At 42.4% G+C, this 19,320-nt stretch overlaps 1 protein-coding gene across 21 annotated transcripts in view; it reads left to right on the top strand.

Moving 5' to 3' along the window:
- Rbfox2 (RNA binding fox-1 homolog 2) overlaps positions 1–19,320 on the top strand; it is a 241,269-nt gene that overhangs the window by 179,846 nt on the left and 42,103 nt on the right. For all 21 annotated transcript variants that reach the window (XM_036208108.1, XM_036208106.1, XM_036208102.1 and 18 more), the window contains one exon: positions 12,680–12,904. In XM_036208108.1, the coding sequence (XP_036064001.1) occupies positions 12,680–12,904 (225 nt within the window). The remainder of the gene's footprint in view (positions 1–12,679; positions 12,905–19,320) is intronic.

The raw sequence follows: 19,320 nt of genomic DNA, 5'->3' as shown, positions 1-19,320 counted from the left end.
ATTTTTGTAGGCCATTTTATCCAGTACTTTGAGAAATGTATTACTTTTCTGAGAGCCTTAAATTCTTCCAGGATAAGTGGAAATGTCCTCAGTTTAACTATTTCCTGACATTTTGTGTCAACACAATGGTTGAGAGAGTCTGAGGGTGCAATAATTCATGTGGCGAGCATTGTGCAAGGTGCTAGAGACTGGGAACGCTCAGTCACCTAGGTGTTCCCCAAAGAGTTGGTTCCACCCTCATGAGGTATTTTCATAAAACCCATGCATGCCATCAAACCCTGATACAGTGTAAATACTGTAAACAGTTGCTATCCTTAGTCTTCCAAGAATAAAGACGGGGAAAAGGCCTGCATCTTTAATACTTGACTCATCTTTTTCTACATATTCTTAATAAACAGTTGGGAATAGATGTATCTGCAGATATGGAGGACCAGCTTTATTGGCTGTCAGCAATAGCTTGTAGTTATTTGAGCTTGGGAACAAATAAACTGTTTAATAACATTTTGCTGACTTTGTTACAGAAAAAAATACTTTTATATGGTAATATACCAGACACATTTCTTCTTTTTCTAGAAACTTGATTCTTTCCCTGAGTAAAGCCCCTGTATCACAGAACTACAGACTATTAAATCCCAAGTGAAGTTCACGTAGAAATCAGAATACAGGCTGAGGGTTGCTCAGGCACATGTTAAAGGCAGAACTGAAGCCAGAAGCCATGTTTCCTTGTTTGTGTCCTGCAGCCTAACAGATGGGTTGACCTATAGTGTCCAGTGTCAGGTGCTTATAGCACCTCCTGCTAGAAGGAAGAGTGAGCAAGTTAAACTTGTGTGGTAGGACGTTATCCTGTCGTGTGTGCGCGTGCGCGCAAGGTGCCTGATACCCAAGGGGGTCAGTGAAGGCCTAAGATCCCCTAGAACTGGAGTTACAGATAACTATAAGCCACCATGAGTGCTGGAAAACTGAACCCCAGTCCTCTGGAAAAGATTCCAGTGTTCTACACTGCTGAACCATCAGTTCTCCAGCCCTGCTAAAAATAATTTATATGCAATTCTCCCCCCCCCCCCCCCCCCCCCGTTCAAACCCAGGGCTTGCACATGCTAGGCCAGTATTCTATCCATGGCTTACATCTGTAATCTGAATTTATATTTTTGAGTAATAACTATAATTTTATATGGTTGGTCAAATTCAAGTAAGGAAAAAAGAATAGCTCACACACCACCACCTCTTAAAATTGAGCATTGACTTGATTTTCACAGGAAAGTAGAGGAAAATCTGGATGTGTTTTACACATTAGATCCAGTGGAGTATAGATTCCTTCCCTATGGTGCTCTGCATGGCCTGTTTCCGCCTGCCTCCTTCACGGTCCTGTGTCATTCTTTCCTCTGAGATAGGCTGCCCTGACCAGGGGAAGAGGTCTGCTGGTGGTTCCTTCTCTGATTTGTCTTGTGAACAAGGATTAAATCTTGTAATCGCTGGTTTATGTTTCATGGCTGTCCCTGACTGAAGGATGAGAGTCCATGACATGCCTTATTGATCCATTTGTTAGATCAGTGAGGCAACAGAAATCCTTCTCCTCTTTGGGCTGCATTCTTGTCTGGGCCACTGTTGCATTCATTAAAGAGGAGGCTTTCTAGTCGGTAAATACTTGATTTTTCTTTTGTTTTCTGAGAATAGTTAGACACTTGCAAATCTTCTGTATGTGTCAAGGTTTAGAATAATTGCTCCCACATTGTCTTGGGGCACTTGGATGATAAAATGCCTCATGCACTTGATTCTGATGTTCCTCTGAATTGCACAGTCTCATTGTACCTAATTTTATCTTTAAAATGTTTATAATTTTGAGGTGTGTGTGTACATAACACATGAGTGTGCATGTTTGTGTTTGTGTGGAGATCAGAAGACAGCTTCACAGCTCACCTTCTACCTTGTTTGAGACAAGGTCTCTTGATATTTGCCCCTGGGCTGTGTCTCCCAGGCCAGCTGGCTCACAGGCTTCCAAAGGTGTTCCCAGTCTCCACCTCCCATCACACTTGTAAAAATGCTGGGATTACAGTCACCAATCACTGGGTTTTACATGGCTCCCTGTAAACTGATTTGAACTCACTTGCACAGCAAGTGCTGTTCCCCACTAGCCATCACCCTGGCCAATGCACCTAATTTCTTGAAGCTTAAGTGCAAGGACTGTCTCAGGAATTGTAGCAAACACTATTCATTTTCCTTTGAAGCTTTGATTTGTTTTTAGGAAGCTTCTTGGTGTCCTTGATAGGCAACCTTTCTCATTTACATAAAAGTCTAGAACTAAGAGCTCACTTAAAGTTGTGATTGTCTTATACAATGCGAGCCTTGACTTGTAGGCTAGGATACTTTTACATTGCCTCCCATCCCTTGTAAGATCTACTAACAATATAGAAATATGGGGAAAAAACACAACAACAACGGTGTAAATCAGCAGAAGAAAGTGAAAAGTGGCATACCTGATAACAAGGGCTAAACAAAGTTCTGGAAAATTAATGCAGATGAAAAAAACTGATAGTTAAAAAGGAGGAGGAGCTAAGGCCTGAGGGCGGACTTATCTGGCTGCTATGGTAAAGACAGTGTACCCAGCACAAAATGAAGGCAGAAAGCAGCCAAAGGCTCTTTTTATGTGGGCGGCAGGCTGCTTGGCACTGTTCAGGCCTCTCCAAGTACTTCCTCGGCTACAGTGCCACCCCTTTCTTCAGCATCAAAGTGGAACAACCAATGCTGTATTTGCCTCTTTCCAAGGAACCTGATCAACATGTTTGGGGAAAATTTAATTATGCTTTATTTTATTTTGTTTGTGTTTTGGGGTTTTTTTTTTGGGGGGGGGTTGTTGTTTGTGGGTTTGGTTTTGGTTTTGGTTTTGGTTTTTTGTTTTGAGACCAGGTCTTAACTATGTAGCCTTGACTGCCCTGGATCTCCCTATGTAGACCAAGCTGACCTGGAACCCATAGAGATCTGCCTGCCCCCACTTCCTGAATGCTGGGATTAAAGATGTATTCTATCACACCGAACTTTATTTTTATGTATGTGGGTGTTTTGCCTGCATGTATGTCTGTGTACCACTCATTGAGTGCCCACAGAGATCAGAAAAGGACCTTGGATCCCTGAAACTAGAGTTCTAGATGGTTGTGAACAGCCATGTGGGTGTCGTGACTCAAACCCAGATCCTCTGGAAAAGCAGTGAATACTTTTAACTGCTCAATGATCTAACTCCTTAATTTTTAAAAATTTTATTATTATTAACTGTGCATATGTGTGCTTGTCATAGGTGGTTGGGGCTGGGTAGGTAGAGGTACCCACAGAAGCCCTAGAGGCCAGAGGCATCAGATCCCCTTAGAATTGGAGTTATAGTCCAACACAGATGCTGGAAATGAAACTCCGGTCCTCTGCAAGAACAGTATATACTCTTTAACTGCTGAGCCACCTCTCCAGCTGTTTTAATTCATTACTCTGATACTTGGTGGGTGAAGAGATGATGTTCCACACTAACAAGAAAGCCTATGGTGTCCTCCTGGCCCTGTCACATTTCAAATTCCCAGTTGGAATTTCAGTGCCAGAAAACCAATGAGCAGAGGAAACCACATCCTGTGAGCAGGTCTTTCTACCTGAGTCATTCGAGCATGAAGATCATTGGCAGTCCTACAGGAATCTGAAGTGTCCAAGAGCCAGAAGGAACGAAAAGAAACCCTGACCTGAGGGGAAACAGATAGCCCTGGGAACAGAAGAGAACTTAAGGAAACCTTGTGGGTTTCAAAGATCATGCATTCATAGTTACTAGTAACTGGATGTCAAAAGAGTTAAATGCAAAGGGAGTCCAGCACTCAGGAGGCAGAGCCAGGCGGATCTCTGTGAGTTCGAGGCCAGCCTGGGCTACAGAGTGAGAACCAGGACAAGAACCAAAGCTACATGGAGAAACCCTGTCTGAAAAAACAAAACAAAAAAAAAGAAAGAAAGATAGAAAAGAAAAGGAAATGCAAAGGGTCTGAGACTAACAACATACCTCTGAAAAGGACATGCGGAAGAAGGAGAGGAAGATGGACTTCAGACCTCCCAAGGTGTAAAGTAGAAGACAATGATTTCCTTAGCTTGTGTTCTCCAAGACAAAGCCTGCTTACACTGTTACCAAGAAAGATCTCAGGGCAAGGCAATAATGCTGCCCAAAGCAATATGTATTATTTATTGATGGATTTGGCTAAAAGTCTTCTAAGAGACTAAGGGTGTTTCTCTACTCCCCTACCTCATCAGAGGCTGGCATAGCACTGTTTTTGTGGCCTATTTCCCTCTCACTTGTTGAAGTTTGCTTGGAACAAGCTCAATTGGTCCTTCCTTCCTCCAGGAGCCTCAGGAGTGGGATGCCAGGCCCCACTATGTATGCACTGTGGTATGTTGGCCTGTCTAAGTCTAAGAGCTTCCCCAGCATCTGCAGCCCCTGCCTAGGACCTCTCCCTTTTAAGAGATGTTAAAAGAAGACAGCTCCCCCTAAACACTGAGGGAGGAACAGAGCTGCTACTCTGCACAAGTTTGTTGTCACCTGCATGGGCACATTTAATAACAATAAAGGGTTAGGGGTTTTTATTTTTATTTTTATTTATATGAATGTGCCTGTGTCTACGTTGAGTACATGCCACATGTATGCAGGAACCAGAAGAGGGTGTCAGATCCTAGATCTGGTATTATAAACAGTAGTGAGCTACCCAATGTGGTTGGTAGCAACCAAACTTGGGTCCTCTGGCAAAGCAGGAAATGCTCTTAAACCACTGAGCCATCTGTCCAACCCCCAAAAGAAGACTTAAAAGGAGAAAAATGAATTACCAGCTACACCTTAGAAATAGCTGTCAAGGACCTTTCTGAGTTAGAAGCCGTCCATCAAAGCTCCTTGTCTCTTCCTGCAGTCCTGTTTCCCCATGCTAGGTTTTTCTAGTCTGTGTTCAGTATCACTCTGGGTATTTCTCAAAAGTAGCACAAGTTTATTTATATGCACTAGATGGTAACTCTTCTTCTGTGTCTTTAAAAAATACTCGTGGAAAGGTTGAAAGGTTTTTAATAGTTGCTGGACCTAGGAAGAACGGGAACTGGGCATTTACCTGGTTAGGGAGTTCTGCTCTGTGAAAGTCAGTGGGTCAGCCAACAAGGACTGGAGGATATAGTTAGTACTAGGAAAGTTAGACATGAGGGCGGGAGAAAGGAGAGAGAGAGCTGATTGGGGCGAGGAAAGAGCCCAGAGAAGAGGACATGCCTGAACCACATAGTAAACATTGTGTGTGAATTAGCCAGATGGGGAGACGTGGACAGAATAATTGGTACAGAGAAACTTGGAGGATTGGGCCTAGAGAGATAGATGGCTCAGTGGTCTTCCAAAGGACCTGAGTTCATATCCCAGCACCCACATGACAGCACACAACTATCTGTAACTCTAAGATCCGACACCCTCACACAGACATACATGCAAGCAAACACCAATGCACATAAAATAATAAAAATAAATTAATTAAAAAAAACTGGAGGGCAACACAGGATAAGATGTCTTTTTAGAATTTCAAATTTTGAGTGCCGTCTCTCTAGTGGACTGTTTGGAATGGATCCACCTGCTCCTGTCTTCACTGAAAGAACCATATACACCCTGATCTCTCTATACCACTTCTCTGCTCGAACTCTTTCTTAGACCACAGAAGACAGAATGCTGGCTGGCTACAGTTCTACCTCTCGGCTGTCAGTCTGTCCCCACCGCCACCTTCCTCACTTCATCACCTGTCACTGTCCCTCGCCTGTCTGTTCCCATCTCTTGCTGTGGACCTCAGTACTGTGTTCCTCTTGTCTGCCATGCTCCTCCATCCAAACAGACATTTGTTACCTTGATTTCCAAAGAAACCTGACCAGATGTCACTTTCCTGGCCTCCTACAGAAGGTAACCCACATCCCCACACCCCCACCTATGACCTGCCTTCTAGCAGTCCATCTGGTCATTGCTTTGATAGTTTGCCATTATCTTCTCTCCCTACTAAAAAAGTCAACTCCACAAGGGTTTTGTGGCTAATTACTGGTGGTTACCCCCAGGAGAAATTGTGTCTGTCCCATAATAGGCATGGAGAGGATGAGCTGAGGGCAGAGTAGACCAGAGCACAACCAGCTTTATTTTCAAAGTAGCTTCTTAGAAATGAGTCAAGTTGAAGTTTAATTTTTTTTACATTTATTTGTGTGTGTGTGTGTGTGTGTGCGTGTGTGCGCGTGCATGCACACATGTGCGCATACACTTGTGAGTATAGTGCCCATAGAGTCTGGAAGAGAGCATCTGATCCCTTGGAGCTGAAATTACAAGCAGCTATGAGCTTCCCAGTGTAGGTGCTGGGAACTGAACACAGGTCCTTTTCAAGAGCAGGATGTGCTCTTCAGCCATCTTCAACTTTTGATGCAGAGACCCCTGTAGCCCAGGCTGGCCTTGAACTCTGAGCATTCCCAGCCCTCTGACCTTATTCTCCCATAGTACATACCACAAGCCTCAAGACTCTCACTGTAGCCTTCCAATGGTTATACCTACTCTAGTAGAGCTGAAGGAGAGAGAAGTTATCTTTTTCACAGATGGTACTTCAGAGTAAAGGATCAATTCAGTGGGCATTCTCTGTGTGCCCATCAGCTACTCCTGCAGGGAGGACCTTAGAATGAAGAAGTTTGTAGTTCATTTCTGACCAACTTAGAGACGTGAATGCCCAAGCCATAGTAGAATGATTGTAGACACAGTCCAGATTCATTCTGGGAAAGGAATAGGGAATAATTTTGCTAGTTACTATATGTGTATCTAATGAATTTTTTCCTCATCATGAAGTAGACTACAGTAGAGCACCACCAATAAAACGTAGTTATTTTATAATTCTGAAGACACTCTGAGACCCTGCCACAGTGTTTTCTTCTGAACCAGAGTTGTTACTATTCCTAATAATATTCCAGTTTTGACATAGGATGGATGTAAACTTAATTATCCATGAAGAAAAATAGTAAATTAATTTCAGTTGCTGTGGGAATTTTGGTTGAAAAGAGAATCATCTGTAGATCGCATAAACTATCAATCAGGTTGACAAGACTAAACTTGTAACCCACAGGAAGGGGGATGGGAGAGGGGCTTCCATTTCCAAGTAGCAGATGACAATGGATGGAGTTGGTGGTCTTCTGTTGCTGATGGAAGGCATGATTCATGGATGTTTAGGGCTCTGAGTGCTGCTTTAAGGGGAAATGGAAGAGAGGTTTGAGAGTTTGGAGACATTAAGACTATTACAGAGTTTGTCACTTTGTTGTTGTTGTGTTGTTTGGTTTGGTTTGGTTTGGTTTGTTTGTTTGTTTTTGTTCTTCAAGACAGGGTTTCTCTGTATCATTTTGGTGCCTGTCCTAGAACTCACTCTGTAGCCCAGCCTGGCCTCGAACTCATAGAGAACTGCCTGGCTCTACCTCCCCAAGTGCTGGGATTAAAGGCGTGCGCCACCACTGCCCATCGTCTTCAAATTTCTAATAAAAATAACCATAATATATTTGGCTGAGCAGATGCTATAAAACATAAAGATTTATTCCAAGTCTATTCTCTTAGCATATAAATACTTTATTTTTAGCAGAAAATTGAAAAAGTATTGCTGTCAGTCACATCTCTCTAAGTAAAAGGTATTCCTGACCTCCTGATGGAGGCCTGCTCCCCTCTTCCGGAAGACAGAGTCCCACTAAGTCTCTGCAGTACTTAGACTGTGGCTGGACCCTAGAAACATCCCCTTTCTCCCCATCTCCCACCACTAGTTGGTGTGTTTATTCAGTTGACTGAGCCAGCCCTGTCAGGAGTGACCCCATGGGTGATTCAGCTGTGTACTTGTGTACCCAGGCTCACTCCCGTCAGGGATGAGGTGGAGAATGGAGGTAGAGTTCAAGAAGAGCAACATCAGAGCCAGAGGCAAGTCCTGGGCCACTAATCTGAACTTGGAAACTGGGTCTTTAAATCCTCGTGTTTTGTTTTGTTTTGTTTTTCGAGACAGGGTTTCTCTGTGTAGTTTTTGGTGCCTTACTGGATCTTGCTCTGTAGCCCAGGCTGGCCCGAACTCACAGAGATCCTCCTGGTCATGTTTTTCTTAATAGACCCTTTCTGAAAGGCAATACGTTAGGTAATACGTTAGGTGCTGAGTTTGAACTTTTTGTCTGTTTCACACCTGTCTTCAGGCCTCAGTCTTCTAGGGAAGCAGTGTGTTCTGCTTACTATGGGTATAGGGAGAGCACCAAAAGATTTGGAAGAGAAGATCAAGTCTTAAAATTCTGGGCTGCCAAGATGGTTCAGCAGGTAAAGGCACTTGCCACCAAATCAGAATTTGATCCCAGGGACTCACATTGAGGGAGGACATGGAATCAAGTTGTCTTCCTACCTCCACACATGGACCATAATGCTCACGGGCATGCATGCACTCACATACACACACGCACACACACAAAATAGATAGGTGGATAGATAGATGGATTGTTGGATAAATGAAGGGTTGAAATGCTAAAATAAAATAAGTTAAAATTCTGTATACATTAAACTATATTCCAACCTAGAGGTAATAAAAATAAATTATGTAGCAACATAAACAGGCATTTTTCCAGGAAAAAAATTACAAATAAAAAAAGAAATTGTGTCCTTATAGCATAGTTTCTAAGAAGTAAAGGGAAGTTTTTTTTTTTGGGGGGGGGGGCGGGTTCGAGACAGGATTTCTCTGTGTAGCTTTGCACCTTTCCTGGATCTCGCTCTGTTGACCAGGCTGGCCTTGAACTCACAAAGATCCGCCTGCCTCTGCCTCCTGAGTGCTGGGATTAAAGGTGTGTGCCACCACTGCCTGGCAAGGGAAGATTTTTATGTTCCAAGTCATATTAACCTGGTATCTGACTAACTTCTGCACATTTTGTTCTGGGGTTCGTCTGGACTTTACAATCCACTTGTCCTCCAGGTCTCGTCTCTTCCTGTCCCTCTTTTCTTTACTTCCTGATCAATATTGCTGAAGCTCCCTTTCACGTCTTTCTATTTCTTAAGAATCCCACACACCTCAGTTACACTCTCAGCTTTTCTGTATTCCAGTTCTCTTCTGCGGAAGCATCTGTGTGAGCTCATGGGTGCTGCACCATCACTTGGTGTACTGTTTGATTGTGATAGTTTCATCGTATGATGAAGCACACTCCCTTTGCAGGCTTCCCTTACTCCCTTCTCCAACATTCTTGGTAGTTTTTCTATCAAATTAGAACAGCACCCAGTCTGCTGCCTCCCACAGGTACGTGCCATTTGCTTCTAATCGGGAAGGGAGTCAAAGGCCTCTTATTTGGATGATTAGTGTTAAGTACACAAAACAAATGACAGCTTTTAGTTATTCAGGTTTTGTTTCATATGGTGTATGTTATAATAAATTAATAACTAGTTTAAAAGTATAAACCTCACACATTTTTTAGTTCTAAACAGGTAGTCAGGTTTGTCATTGATAAGTTTGCTCTTTTGACTGTAATTTATAAAACGTGTTTTCCTAAATCCCATTTCTGGTCATTTGCTAGCTATATATTGTCTCACAGTGTCTGAGACAGATTTTTTAATTGGTATCTTGATGTTGTCTTTCAAAGAACAGATTTTTTAAAATACTGATAAATTTCATTCATTGGTTTCTTCTTAATGGCTCTTGTTTCTGTCCTAAAGATTCTTTCATTGATTTTTCTTACACTTCTGGAAATCTTACAGTTGTGACTTTTACAAGTTATTTCTTTCAAGCTGCCTTTTGCATCTTTGGGTGTGTATTGGTGGTGGTGGGGTGGCGAGGTCATTTCCACCCACCATTTATTCCTATTTTAAGATCTCTTTTCAGGTTGACTTGTCTTGCCTTTGAGTTGGCAGTGTGCATGGGCCCTGCTTCTGGGTTGCTTTCTGGTTTTTTCTCCTGTCTTCTACCTCTAAGCCACTGTTCTGGTACTGGCTCTAGAAGAGTACATCCTAAGTCAGTGAGTGGCAGCGTCGCTTGTTTGTTTGTTTGTTTGTTTGTTTGGTTGGTTGGTTGGTTGTTGTACACTTTCAGAATTGCTTTTCTCTTTTCAGTTGAGTTTCCATATACTTTAGTAACAACTTGCCAGTGTGGATAAAAAATGCCTGCTGAGAACTTGGTTGGGTTTTGGTTATTGATTGGGGTGGATGATCATTTTTAAGAACATTGAATCTTCCAATCCACATCTTTTTTTTTTTCTCATTTATAACAGGCTTTGCCAATTTGTTATGTTTCAGTGTTTGCAGACTAACTGTACTAATGATAGCTAAGCCCTCCTTTAAAAAGTACCCTCTGCAGACTGGGTATGGCTTCAGTGGCGGAGTGCTTTTCTAGCACACAAGAGACTTGGGGACTCCCCTCTCCACCCCCACCCCCACAAAGGGTTTCTCTGTGTAGCCTTGGCTGTCCTGGAACTCACTTTGTAGATCAGGCTGGCATCTAACTCACTGAGATCCACCTGCCTCTGCCTCTTGAGTGCTGGAATTAAAGGTGTGCACCACCACAGCCTGGCAGCATGAGACCTTTTAATAGCTTTGAATTCATCTTGTTTGAGACGGTGTGAGTAAAAGCCAACATGTTTGATGGTGAAAGCCTGGAGTAATGTTTAGAAAATACTTTCAAGTTTAGCTCCCCAGAGTTCTTTCAGCCTAGAGAATTCCCTCTCAAACCAAGGGCAAAGTGGATAATCAGGACTAGGGAGAAGGGGAATGATTGCCTCTTCGCTTATGGCTAACAGGAAACCAAGTGTTATAAACCCACATTTTCTGTGATACCCAGTCTTTTAACATCTTAAACATTAGGGGAGGGGCAACTTAGCTAAGTGCCTGCCCTTATTGTGAAGCCTCTGGCCATCTTGGCATCTATGTCCAGAAAGATATTGCAGACTTATATGTTCAGTAAAATAGTGACATTTGCTTTTCTTGAGTGAATTGGAAGGTTGGGAAGTCTTGTTGAGAAGTGGGGTGATGGTAAGGGCTTCGCAGAATCTGTAACAAGATTCCTTTTTTATATTTGACCTTCAAGACTGAACAGAGGAGACAGGACATGACACCAAAATGGCTTCAGTTTCTGTAGTTACTCTATCTTTATTTTTTTTTTTTAATTAACATACCAAGTATTAGTTTTTGTTATGGCATTTTCAAACAAAGCTTGATTTTGTTGATCATCCTCTCCTCTCTCTTCTCTCCCATCCATTTACTCTCCACCCACCTGTCCACTGCCAGCAGCCTCCACTCTCATGTCACAGAGTTACAATTCTGTATCCCAAGTCTGTATCACAAAGCATCTGGGAATGGAAGGGGCGGGGGTATTGTGCTTTCAGCTTTACAGGCTTGAAATAATTATTTAAAACGTGCATATTCAGTTCAGTCTGATAACTACCTTTCTGTTTTTAAGGTATTTTGACGTGTGTGTGTGTGTGTGTGTGTGTGTGTGTGTGTGAGAGAGAGAGAGAGAGAGAGAGAGAGAGAGAGAGAGAGAGAGAGAGAGAGATTAAGAGATTGAGAGAGAGAGAGAGAGATTTTGGGTGCATATGTGTGGAGGTCAGAAGACAACTTTCAGGAATCAGTTTTCACTTCCTCTGTGGGTTATAGGGATCGAACTCAGGTTGCCAAGCATGTGCTTTTACCCACTGAGCCATCTCACTGGTCCCTTATATTTTTAACTGAAGGAAAGTTTTATTGTTAACCTAGTAGCCACAGTTTAAATCAATCTGTACTTTGATGTCTAAACCTCTAAGCTGATTATTTAATAATATTCTCTTTTATGAACTGCACTCTAAAATTGTAGAGGCCATGTCTTGTTTCAGGCTTTAATTTGTAGTGTCTGTCTTCTAGATTCCATGTATTGTAATTATAATTACTTCCCTCTGGTTTCCTATGCAGACTCAAGTCTTAAGAAATGAGAGTTATCTAGGCCCACTGAATGTGGGTGACAGCTATGTGACTCGATCTGTTTGTGGGGTCCCTGGCAGCAGGACCAGGGCTTATCCCAGATGCATGAACTGGATTTTTGGAACCCATTCCCTGTGGGGGGATACCTTGCTCAGCCCTGATACAATGGAGAGGGGCTAGGCCCTCCTTCAACTTGGTATGCCAGACTTTGTTGACTACCATAGGAGGCCTTACCCACTCTGAAGAGTGGATGGGGTAGAGGGAGGTGAGGAGGCAGGAGAAAGGGAGGGAGGGGGGACTGGGGTTGGTATGTAAAATGGGGGGAAAAATTAATAAACATTTAATAATAAAAAAAGAAGAAATTAGGGTTATCTTAGTTAGACTGGCAAAATGGCTCATTGGTTAAGGACACTTGTTCTTGCAGAGGGACACAAGTTCAGTTTGCAGCACTCATAGTGGCATGGCCATATGTAACTCCAGTTTTAGGGGATCTTATTCCTCCTTCTGACCTCCACAAGCACCAGGCATGGGTATGGTACACATACATATATTCAGGCAAAACACTCACATAAAGTTAATCCATTTTTGTTTTAAAGAATGAGAGTTATCTGATGATCCAAACAGTTTTTCCTAAGGTGGGGGGGGGGCAGTGATAAAGCATGCCAAGAGTTCTGTATACTTCCCTTGTAAGTTATTCTATAATGAAGTTTTGTTCACTCACTTCCACTCTCCTGTTGTTTGCTCTAGGGTAACCAGGAGCCAACAACAACTCCTGACGCAATGGTCCAGCCTTTTACTACCATCCCGTTCCCACCACCTCCACAGAACGGAATTCCCACAGAATACGGAGTGCCACACACTCAGGACTATGCTGGCCAGACCAGTGAACATAACCTGACGCTCTACGGGAGTTCACAGGCCCATGGAGAGCAGAGTAGCAATTCACCCAGCAACCAGAACGGATCTCTCACGGTATGTGATGTAGGAGATGTAAGGCAGAATGATGTGTGAAATCTTCACCTTCCTCTAAAGACAGAAAGCCCCTTGAGTTAGTCTGTGCATGTACTGGCTGTTCTTCCTGGACCTGCCCTCCCACATCCTCTGTTGTACCAGTCCCTCACACTCTGCTCTCACCCACACGGTCTCACAGCAACAGTCTCACACTGCCTCTCTCTGTTCCCAGAGCAATGGGCCTGGGGCTTGTACCTCCCTCCTGGTTTTCCTATTCAGCAGTGGATATTCTGATGGCTCCTCCTCGTCTTGTTCAAATCTCAACTGTTTCGGTGTTCTGGGTTTGGGTCTTAAAACCCCTATTTTTGTTTTTTATGTGTTTTCTCTATATTTTTACACTCAAGTCTTACACTTATGCACTTACACACTTACAACTTACACTTAAGTCTCTCAGTTACTTAACAAAAGCTAGGCTTTGGTTCCTTATCCTTCATTTCTACCCTTCATCATTACAGAGTTTAGCAACCACAGTTCCACAGTAACGTACAACTTAGCCCTTTGCTCGGCAGAGAGCTTAGCTCTTCTGCCAGCTGCTTGGGCTTGACTCAGGTGGGTTGAGCTTAAATTGCAACTTTGCCTTAGAAAAATGAGATTAGGCAAGTTATTTAATGTTCCTTTGCCTTGAAAGAGAAGAAAATAAAGGTCATAGTGCCTACCTCAAAAGCTGTCAGAAGCCTTACAAGAGTTTCTGATGGGCCTGGTGGTGGCACAGGCTTATATTTTAGCAACTCAGAAGTTTGAAGCAGATAGATTGCCATAATTTAAGGTGTACTGGAGTTACAAAGAGGATTCAAAGCCAGCCTTGCTTCACTGGCAAGACCCTGTCTCAAAAGTACAAAGGGCTGGGGATAACTCAGATGACTCAGTTGTGGGGCACATGTGTTAACACCACTTGAGTTACGTCTCTCTAACTTTTTTTCCCCTGCAAAGCAGCCATGATGGTTTTGTTTTCTAGTCTATACTGTCCTGTGCTCCTGCCTAACTCCTAATCATTTTCTAGCACAATTAGGAAAATGTCCAAACTCTGTACATGGTTTTCTGTTTTCCCCAGCTCCAACCCACCTTTTTGACCTCACCTCTAACTACTTAATAAAAGAAAAGAAAATGTCCTAAGCTCACCACAGATATATATCTCATACATATCTACAATCACATCATACTGCCTATGGGATTTTATTCTAAATGTTGAAATGTTCTGTTGTCTGAATTGAGCTGTTTCTCATGCTTAGATCCCATTTTCCCTCAGTATCAAGTTAGCAGAGGGGTGCCTTATTTAGACCTTAAGCATCTTGATATGATTCACTTCTAGAAGCTAAAAGCATCACTTAAATGAAGGTGAATATAACCTGCAAAGACATTCATTTTATTTTTATAGATACCAGACATCCCACCGTGAAAAAAAAAATCTTACTTACATGAAAACATGCAGTCTTTCCAATGATGGTTACTTCTGTGTATTTTATATCCAGTTGGGCTGAAGGAAGCGTCTAGGTCTGAGAGGTAACAGGAGGCTCCTTGTAGCATTTGTTCAGGACATGGAAAGTACAGACTGCTGAGTCAGACATGGTCCAGTTAGTTGCCTTTCAAATGATAATGAACTCACAGACTTTCTAAGACAGTTGGTTCTACCAAAGGACTAAAAAGGAAAAAATAATATGTATACGAGGCTTTTCATGATATTTTAACTTCAAACTCTATTTCTAGAGTAGTTAATTAATTAATGGTAGTTAGTTAATTAACTAATGGTCTTTGTAACTGCTGTTTCTTCATTTTTACTTTCTTAGCAGTTTTGGTCTTTTGTATGTCCTTCTGTGGAGCTGTTTTCTTCTGAGTTGATAATTTCATTAAATAAAAGTACTAAGCGTGTAAATCGGCTGAGTGCTTGCCTTACAGACATGAAGCCCTGGGTTTGATTCCTCAGAACTGCATAAAACCAGTCATAGTGGTGCATACCTATAATCCCAGCCTTCAGAGGTGGGAGGAGAGTCAGAGGTTTAAAGTCATTCTTGGGGCCTAGGGAATTCGAGGCGAGCCTAGGTTCTATACCTTATCATAAAACAACTTAATCATAACAATATATGATCCTCTTTTTGTTTTCTCTAGTTTATACTAATACCTTATCATTATTTTTGTTTGTTGGTTGGTAGACAGTTTCTCTGTGTAACCGCCCTGGCTGTCCTGGAACTCACTCTGTAGCCCAGGCTGGCCTTGAACTCACAGAGATCCACCTGCCTCTGCCTCCGGAGTAATTTTTACCTTTTCTGGTCAGTGTACAAAGTTTGTATTTATTTCTGTATGAGGATGTGAGTGTATGCATGCTCAGGTAGGTGCACATGCACACCATATAGGGGTGTGTGTGTGTGTGTGTGTGTGCGCGCGCGTGCGCGCGCACGCGCGCGCATGCATGCCTGCATGTGGAAATCAGAGGACAAACTTGGGTGTATTTCCTTGGAAGCCACCCATCTTGTTTTTTCCTTGGCCTGGAGCTCACTAAGTAGGCGAGGTTTGTCAGTCCGTAGGTCTCAGGGATCTGCCTGTCTCTGCTTCCCCAGAGCTGGGATCATAGGTGTCCGCCATCATACTTGGCTTTTCTGCTTCAGTTCTGGGGTTGAATTCAGATCCTCACTCTAGCAAGGCCAGCACTCCACCCAATCCCAAGGCTTGTTGTCGTCCCATTCTGGTCTGCACTGTCTCCCACTTTCTGATTGCTGTGTGACTTTTTCCTCCTCTACAGTTTGTTTTATGTGTCGTGTGTCTGCCTGCATGGCTGTGCACCATGTGTATGCAGTGCTCTCAGAGGCCAGAAGAGGGCATCAGATATTCTGGGACTGGAGTTACAGGTGGTTGTGAGCTGCCATGTGGGTGTATCTAACCCAGGTCCTCTGGAAGAGTAGCCATTGCTTTTAACTAACCTGAGCCATCTCTCTAGCCCCTTTTTAGCTTTTCAGGTTAGAAACTAAGGCGATTGATTTTTAGGATTTCTTCCTTCTGTGTTTAAGCTCTATGTTTCCCTGAAAAAAATCCTTTTAGGTGGAACTCACAAGAGGTGATAGATTGTGTTACTGTTTCCATTTCATTCATTAAGACATTCTTAAAACTTCCTTAGTTTCATGCTGAGCAGTGTTGGTACACCCCTTTAATCCCATCACTCAGAAAACAGAGTCAGGCAGTTGTGAGTTTGAGGTCAGCCCGGTATATAGAGAGCAAGTTCCAGACAGCCAGGGCTACATAGAGAAACCCTGTCTTGAAAATCCAAAAGGAAAAAAAAAATTGCTTAGTTTCTTCTTTGACCCTAAATTAATCAAAGTGTTGATTTCCAATGTTTAAGAATTCCCCCAACTTTCTTTTATTTATTATTTAATGTTTGTGGTTTGAGACATACTTTGTATAATATCAGTCCTTTGAAATTCATTGAGAATTATTTTATGGTTTTAAGTAGATAGTAGCTAGAAATGCCCTCTTTATCTCTATTCACATTTCTTGTCTTAAAATGTACTTTGTCTCTACATTTAAAATTTTTTTTTAAAAATGTACTTTGTCTCATTTTAATATAACCATGAAAACCCTTTTTTGTTTGCTGTTTGTATAATATATCTTTTTTATTTATTTGTTTTAGTGTCTTTAACATATATCTTGTTTTAAAGACCATCAAGGCCTACAGTGGTGGCATATGACTTTGATCCCAACACTGGGAGGCGGAGGCAGGCGGGTCTCTGAGTTCAAGGACAGCCTGGTCTACAGAGCAAGTTCCAGGACAACCAGGGATACACAGAGGAAAACCCTGTCTCAACAAAACAAAATGAACAAAAAATCCAATCTTCCTTCTTTATCTAGTCTGGGAATGTCCACTTTCTTCCTGGTCCATCAACGTTTTCATGCCATTTACCATGTCTCTTGTCTTTCTGTTTTCCTCTGCTCTTGACTCAGTTAGAACTTACATTACTTTGGTAAAACACCCTGGCCAAAGAAAACTTGGTGAAGAAACAGTTTATTTCATCTAAACTTCCACATCACAGTCCAGCTTTGAAGGAGAATGAAGACAGAAACTCATGTTAGGTATCTGGAGGCAGGATCTGAAGCAAAAGCTATGAAGGAACACTGTTTACTGGATCGCTCAACCTGCTTGCTTAGGACACCCAGGACTGCCAGCCCAGGCTGGCACCACCCACAGTGAGCTGAGCCCCCCACATCAATCAGCAATTGGGCAAATGCCCCTGTGGAGGCACTTCCTCAGTTGAGGTTCCCTCTTCCCAATGACTCTGGATTATGTCAAGTTGATATAAAACTACTTTCAAGACCAACCAGTATAGCTCCATCTACTTTTCTCTCTTTATTATTATTCTGTCTAGGTGAGGGAAACACTTGTTATTTTCCTGAGACTTCTATTTCATTTTCAGGTTTAATCTGGATCTCAACAAAAATTTGAAATTCTGTTTATTTTTCTCCAGTCCTTTACCCCTCTTTTGTTGTTAAATTTAATTTCTGTTTGCAGCTGATTTATTCTTTGTTGAGCGATCACAGATCTGCATTGATCTCAATCCAGTAAATTTATTTGTTATTTCACTTTTTAATTCTGGAGCTGCCATTATTCTGCATGTCTCTGTATAGATTTCTTACTTGTCATGGTATCTTCCTGTAATTCCTTAGCTGTCTTTGTACTTGCTCCATTGGCATCATCTCAATCCAGCATATGGGCCTGGGTCCACTTCTGGTTACTGCTCTTCTCTGCATGTTGTTTTTGTTTTTGTATTTGCTGCTCATGTTTTTAATCTGAGTCATGCTTTGCACTTTCCTACTTTCTGTAAGTAGTAACTCTGTTTTATTTGTTTTTCTGAGAGAGTGCTTATGCACATGTGCTCTAAGTGGTTTGCCTACATTGGAACCACATTGCCAGGACACTGGTGTTGCTGTTCTCTTTCTCTCCCCTTCCCAGCTAGAAGGCAGATGCTGCTGAAACACGTGCAGCTTTAGAGAATCCAGTTCATCCTGTGAGCTGCCTGCCCATTAGGAGATACATTCAAAGTTCAGCCAGCTCATGGGTTTTCGTTCTGTTGTTTCTGTTTTCTCTTCCCTTCCTCCTCCTTACCTGTGTGTTCTGCACCCTCCGAGGAAAAGGAGAGTTTATCTAGCCTTTCTGTAGTTCTTTTTCCTGGGATCTCCCTTTTAGCTATGTGGCTGGTTCACTCCTCATCCCCATCAGAGCACAGCTTCAAGCTCAAACTATGTGCTGTTAGATTGGCCACTTGTTGCTGACCGCATCGTGAGGTTTCTCATTCTCCGCCCACCTTTATAGAAGGAGGGGAATCCATTGCTTAGAGATGAAGTAGAGCAGTAAAACTTAGACCTAACATATACTCTGCTGAACTTTTACCATCTTTTGCTATGTGTCTCATAAAATAGCCTAGCAGTTTCTATGGCCAATTAAATCCAAGAGGCAGATAGGAAGCAAATTAATTAATCATAGCCCAAGATTGCATAGCACCTTTCAGTTTAAAATGCTTCTTCAAACATTTTATTGTGGCTTGTAAAATAACCCAAGTGGGGAATTCTACATCTATACCCTTCACTGTGTCACTCAGATTCTGCTGCTCATACCTAGCGAAAATAGACTGTATGCATATTTATTAGTCTTCTTGGGCTGTGAGCCTCTTGTCACTCAGCCCATGTAGATATTGTCACTACCAGAAAGCCTTCCTGACTTCCCAGAGCTTCTAAAAGAAAAAGTTCTGTTGTGTTTGTCTCTACATCCCGTAACTTCTCACAGTGCCTAGCATTTGATGCTTCTTGGAGAAAAGATAAAACAAGGTATAGATATACTCAAGAGGGAGCGGCTGGCTTTCCCTGGTAGATGTTGTAATTGATCTGTCCCTTGTATTATTAGCAGTAGGAAGTCAAGCCTGCATAGAGTGATACAAAGGACTGAAAAAGTCACATCTCAGTTAGGGGTTAGGGAGAAGGACTCAGAATGACGATACATCAAAACATGGATTTCCCTTTGGACAGTGGTCAAGGGGTTTGATGAAGGCCTGTGGGAGAAAACCATCTGAGCATGGATTGGTAAGAGCTTTTGAACCCTGGAATGAGACTCAGGGACTTTGTTGGGAGTTTTAAGCAAGGAAATGAAGTGAGTGAAATATGCTTCTAGAACATGGTCTGTTCCAGCATAGGCAGCCGGGATGCCAGAGCTTGAGTGAAAGTGCCCACCTCCACAGTGAGCCACTGGTGGGGTTCTTCCTAGGGGTCGTAATGGCTATGTAGAGGAAGTGAGTTTAAGAGAAATGCTGAAGGTGGGGAGTCCAGATTGGACAGATGGTTTAAATGAAATAAGTAGACAAGTAGCTGGCCATATATTGATTGAATACAGTGTATTTGGTTTC

Source organism: Onychomys torridus, chromosome 16 (assembly GCF_903995425.1).
Source record: "Onychomys torridus chromosome 16, mOncTor1.1, whole genome shotgun sequence".
NCBI classification, from domain to species: Eukaryota; Metazoa; Chordata; class Mammalia; order Rodentia; family Cricetidae; genus Onychomys; species Onychomys torridus.
The sequence above is the reverse complement of the archived record's forward strand: the minus strand, read 5'-3'. Positions and strand labels throughout refer to the sequence as shown.